Source organism: Eufriesea mexicana, unplaced genomic scaffold (genome assembly GCF_001483705.2).
Source record: "Eufriesea mexicana isolate 0111107269 unplaced genomic scaffold, ASM148370v2 scaffold4126, whole genome shotgun sequence".
Lineage (NCBI taxonomy): Eukaryota > Metazoa > Arthropoda > Insecta > Hymenoptera > Apidae > Eufriesea > Eufriesea mexicana.
In genome coordinates this window covers 399,122-405,032 of record NW_016912117.1, presented here as the reverse complement: position 1 = coordinate 405,032, position 5,911 = coordinate 399,122, and the positions used below count along the sequence as shown (strand labels likewise).

At 43.5% G+C, this 5,911-nt stretch overlaps 1 protein-coding gene across 2 annotated transcripts; it reads right to left on the bottom strand.

The window, feature by feature from the left end:
- Nucleotides 1–692: 692 nt before the first annotated feature.
- LOC108551442 (uncharacterized protein DDB_G0271670) lies at nucleotides 693–2,088 on the bottom strand. 2 transcript variants are annotated; one of them, XM_017905614.1, is made up of 3 exons: nucleotides 1,962–2,088; nucleotides 1,513–1,744; nucleotides 693–1,404 (listed from the first exon to the last, which is right to left on the bottom strand). In XM_017905614.1, exons 1-3 carry the CDS (start codon nucleotides 2,022–2,024, stop codon nucleotides 1,001–1,003), a joined length of 699 nt encoding a protein of 232 aa, XP_017761103.1. In that variant the 5' UTR covers nucleotides 2,025–2,088; the 3' UTR covers nucleotides 693–1,000. The 2 variants fall into 2 exon arrangements, with proteins under 2 accessions (XP_017761103.1, XP_017761102.1); XM_017905613.1 differs by having other exon boundaries at nucleotides 693–1,744.
- Between the last annotated feature and the right edge of the window lie 3,823 nt (nucleotides 2,089–5,911).

Below are 5,911 nucleotides of genomic sequence, written 5' to 3'. Positions count from 1 at the left end.
CGAGGTTAAGAGTTGCGAGATTGAAGTTTGGGAAAGACGTATGTTTGGTCGATGACTGAATCCATGAAAATAATATCTGGTATTCGTTAATTAATTGTTAATTGGTTTTTGGTGGACGTAGGTTTGTACGAATTTATTTTATTCTTATGTAATCATCATTGATTGCCAGGTTTGGGTGAAGTTTATTAATTTATGGTTTTAATTTATAAAGTTGAATTTGAGAATGAGATTAAAGATGGATAATTAGAGAGTATGGTTTAGAAATTGTTGATTTTCTTCTGGTACCAACAATAGGTTATGTTCGAGGTACATTGAAACAGAGATTTTCTTTATCATGCTCTGGAATAACAACTCTAGTAGCGCCATCCTACGTAAAAGTCTAGAACTGAGTCGAAATGAATAAGCAAAGTCAGAGACTCGTTGACAATACAGCACGAAATTGTAAAACGAGAAATTACAAACGTTATATCGATAAGTTACGCCATTATTCGTACCATTTGCAATTCGTAATTAACGATACACTTAATGATTTCCATTTTTCGCAGGTTATCACCGTATCTATGCTTTTATGGTAGAAGCTTCCGTGACACGTTTATCTTAAAATATTGTTACTTATGTAACAGAGAAATTATGCGCATGACATGTCTCATGGCAAAGTTCATTAGATATGACGTTACGTATGAAGAATAATACATGTTTCAACTACATTTATTACTGCAAAATCAATATAAAATATAGGAATATACATACCCATAGAATCGCAACAATACAGAATCTTAATTTTTTAAAATTACTTCCAAATTATACTCTTCGCCACTGTTCAACCGATGTGGAGCACATCTATCAAAAACGTTGCATTCTATAGAGACGTGTATTAAAACTTCCCCCATATAGTCGCAAAGCTACCATTCGACTTTTATCTATGATTACCGTCATTAGGTATTCATTTCGTCGACTACAGATGTGATCGTGTTGATGAATTTGGCTCTACCGAACTCTATTACTGCGTTGATGAACTCGAGGCTGCAGTCGATGAACCCAATACTGTTATTGACGAACCCGAAGTTGTTGTCGATGAACCCGATACTGTTGATAAACCCGAAGTTGTTGTCGATGAACCCGATACTGTTGACGAACCCGAAGTTGACGAACCCGAAGTTGACGATGAGCCCGATTCTGTCGACGAACCCAAAGTTGGCGATGAAGCCGATTCTGTCGACGAACCCAAAGTTGGCGATGAAGCCGATTCTGTCGACGAACCCAAAGTTGGCGATGAAGCCGATTCTGTCGACGAACCCAAAGTTGGCGATGAAGCCGATTCTGTCGACGAACCCAAAGTTGACGATGAAGCCGATTCTGTCGACGAACCCAAAGTTGACGATGAACCCGATTCTGTCGACGAACCCAAAGTTGGCGATGAAGCCGATTCTGTCGACGAACCCAAAGTTGGCGATGAAGCCGATTCTGTCGACGAACCCAAAGTTGACGATGAACCCGATTCTGTCGACGAACCCGATGTTGCTGTCGATGTTGTAGCTGGTGAACTCGACGCTGTCATCGTTGAACCCGTCGTGGACGTAGTCAAATATAATTCGGGGCATTTGAGAAAGCATACCACATTTATCGCATACGACGTAAGATCCAACTGTTTACACACATCGTCGCAAAAAGTCTTTCGCAACGAATCGAGGAGAGGAAATCCAAATCTTGGTTCCGGCCTTTGGTTTCCATCGGAAATAATCTCCTGTACAGTAAATCAAACAAACGAATATCAATATCCGTCGGAAAAATGACGATACACGATAGTTGTCGGCCATAAAAGGGAAGACACGTGTCCTGATCGATTGGATTTGCGACAAAGGTACGAATAGCGGGCAAATAATGGTTCTAGCAACGGCGGAAATTATTTACGCTTACGTAACCGAGAGCTTTCGAAACGCGAAAGCTGTGGCAAGTCTAACCTGTGACCAAACAGATCCGATCAATATGAACAAAGCAGCAATCCATGCGGCGTTACACGACATAACGAACTCGCTGTCAAGACAGTTCAGCGAGTAAATGACACGAGCAACATTTTCCAGCGAATTTTCCTTTCGTCTTATATGGAAACTCTGGAGTCGGTGGTGGATCGTTATAAATTCAAGTTTGACTTATTCCTCGTGATTGTCTATAATATCTTCATTGAAATTCATAGTTGTACCGCCTGACAGATAACATGCATCCTTATCGCGATGCATTGTTCGACGAACGCGAGTATACTTCAAGCGGCATTAACGAATATTGTCCTTACGTTACGCAGAAATGAAAACCGGTCGATAACAGGGGGGCAAACTCGGCTCGGAGGGGGGTCGAAATAGATCTTTTATTAAGTATAACATTTGAAATTCATTTATCAGTAAATACCGCTGAAAGAAAGAATATTATTCGCAACTCCGATGATTTTACTCGGAGTCATTGTTCGTTTCCAGCTGTATGCAAACGAGATATTCCGTGCGTGACCGAAGAATGAGAAAAAGAGGGTGCTCGGTGCCGATGAGTCGCGTGTTAACGTCGAAGCAAATCGAAATCCATTCCGTTTGTACTCGAATCTGTAGTCACGTTGTTAATTATCATATCAAAAGCCCGAGTATCGTGTTATTTTCCATGCCTAATTATATGCAACCTGCTTTGCATCCGCGCGAGCTCGATAGTTCCCTATTGTCTCGGTTAATTAAATCGTGCAACGAAAGAAAACACGCGAACACGAACCAAAATTCTTCCATCGTAAACTTCATCCCAACGATCTTATTCCGCATTCGCGACATTTTTCTTCGTCAAAAAACGATCCATTGGTACCAACAAATATTTCCGATTTTTATTTCATTAATCGGATAAAAATTTGTATCCTTCGAAACAGTGGAATTATCTTTGCATCGCTAATAGTTACTCTATAGTTACTCTTGTCCGATACGAGGTTAATAATTAACACCACCGAAAGGGATCGTTCCTTTCGCGAAAAGTATTTCCCATTCGCCTGACTGTCACGTGTCCGTCAAAGTCATACGGAAATGATTTTTGCATACGACGAGAAATGGAGGATTCGAGAGTGCATATAAGACGTTGATTATAACGGAGTTGCGCTTATGACCTTTCACGCAGGACTGCTTAAAGTTACGTCAATGGTGTGCATTGTACGAGAGAGCTGACTGGTTGGAAGGCGATAGACACCACGTGATCCTGCTACCAATGACGCCGGGGAATACCAACGGGTCGATAACAATGAGACCGACAACGAAGCCTCGGGAATATTCCCCTCGCCTTTGGTCTGTCGCCCTGACCTTATATTTTCTGTCGCTTCTCCTTCGCAAGGCATTAGTGTTTCTCATTGTACTACTTGATCCTTCGTAAGTCTTCGTTTCTTCTCCGTATTCTCCAAACAGTTGCACTTTTTCGCGTTACCCTAATGGAATACTATACACCATTCGGTTAACACGCGTATCTGTATATAATTTTATTAATTTTTACTCTGGGGAATAAATTTTGGTTTACACGCATCCGATTTTGTTAAATTTCTTCGATAATTGCGTCGCTTTAGAAAGGAAGCTTATGCCGTCTCTGAAAGTTTAATGGCGGAAATCGATACTCGCGTATCGACGTAAGGTTCGTACGAGTCGCGTGCTATATGGTCGAATTCTGAACCTGACGCACGTAAAAGTTAGGTTAAAAGATTACGATACGTTTCAATAGACTCGTAATTAATATATCGAACTGATATAACAGCGGAGAAAGTGTTCAATTATCGAAAATAACGGAACGTAAGGTGCGTATTATCTTGGCGTAACTTCCTTACCACATGTCGGTAACGCAACACACTTTCCGTGTATAATTATTATTATTATCGTATAAATAATTTTTAACTGGACTAATACTCTGTCCCAGATATTCGCATTCTCGTGTTTAAACAGAAACGCGAGGATTTATAGGTGCAAATTTTTCGCTACCGTACACGTGCATACATGGTTCGAAATATTTCGACATTTTTGATATTTCGAAATATTTAGAACGAAACGAATGTCCGTGATAAAATTTTTGCGAAATTAAAAGCAGTAATCGTAGATGTAAGAAAAAATTCGGTGACACGTATATATAGGAAACTGCATACAGAACGAGGAGAAAGATTTCTATCGATCGGTATCGGGTTTAAAGGTATCTGGAAAGGATTGTCATTGCGGAAATTCTGCTATCCAGTAATTAACCGTTTTGTGCACGATTCGAGCAGCTAGACAGTAACAGGGAACATTATTCGTGAAAGTAATTGAACTCGTTATGAAACTCGTATTTCAAGAAAGTAATCTAAGCGTGGTAGGGATTTCGTAATTCTCGGCTGAATCTCTAATTAGATCCGCATATGCCAATCGATCCTCCCTCAGTCACGCACCGGCCTGCGTTCGATTCGTAGCAGCGAATAGAATAACAGATGGTCGACATTTAAGTTGAACTCGATATTCACGCGAATCACCAGACTTCTAGTAAAACCGCCAATTCGTTCGTTTTTTAACGTCTAGGGAATTTTTTCTACTCGACTCTTCGCGCCAAGGATAAAGAACCTCGCTGGAAATTACCTACTGCCGGTAACACAGCGTACCTCGTTCATTTCTTTTCTCTGCCAAATCTCAAATTTCCAAAATTCCATAAAATTCCATAAAATTCCATATCAGGAAACATTCGTACCGATTCGCAATTAAAAATTCCTCCTTTTTCCGATCTCTTCCCCGAATTACGATATTCCAGTTACACTTTATCCCTCCGTCCGTCAGCTCGGTCGATAACGAAGCACGCAGTGTTCTCGAGAATTCTGCAGCGATCGGTAGTCGCGGGAAATCGTGGACGAAAAGTGGCGTTGTCTCGGGCTCGGTTAGCAGCGGAATCGGGAGACGAAGAAAGAAAAGTACTCCGGCTGATAACTAGACGAGGAGCCGGTTAATTAGCCGCACGGTTAGATAACGCTCTTTATCTAGATCGCGTAGAACGAGGCAGTGCAGTAGCGCAAACGTGCACCAGCCAGCAGCCAGTCGACACTCGATTGGCGGAGCGGATGGCGTGGATGGAGGAGGTAAAAGCGACGAGGGGCTGTTGCAGGCGAGTGGCGGAGAGGCGAGGAGGTGGCGGAGTTCTGGTTCTTTGCAGAGAACTCCTCCGGTAGTCGCCTCCTTGACGTTCCTCTGGGGGGTTTCGAGCTCGCGCGTGGGAGTAGAAGCTGATAGTAGCGTGGGGTGCATATCGAAGGGAAGATGAGAGTGGGTGGAATTGGTTGGTTGGCTAAGTGGTTTGGGGGAGGCTGAATGGAAAGAGACACGACGTATGTACGCGAGCAAGGAGCGTGGAAAAGGGCGGTCGGGGAGGTTAGAGGCCGAGGGAGTGGGGTGGTCGAGGCGTGGGTGAGCGAAGCCATCGGTGTATCGAGGGGAAGAAGGAAAGACGAAGAACGGAGAAAGACGCGAGCCGCGGTACGAGAGACGCGTAGACGGTGGTAGAACGCGGCAGAAAGGGAGGCTACAAAGCGGAATGGAAAAAGGAAGGAAACGACCACGCGAGAGAGATAATAAACGAACGTCGGCGGAATAGAGAGGGCCCGAGTAGGAAGGGCGAAGGCGCGCGCGCGCTCGAGAGGGAGAGAGAGAGACAGAGCGACGAGTGGGTACGTGGCCGATGACGGGAGCGAGATGGCGAAACGTCGGGACGGAAGGTGAGAAACACGGAGAAGGATGAACGGAGATGGAAGAGACAACGACACAACAGGGACAGTGATACGGTGTAAAGACAAATAGAGCGGGAATGCAATAAGGAGAGACGTAGCCGGAATATACATATTTCGAAGAAGGAGAAAGGCGAGAGGAAGCGGGAAAAGAGAGGAGCGAGAAGGACAAAGAGG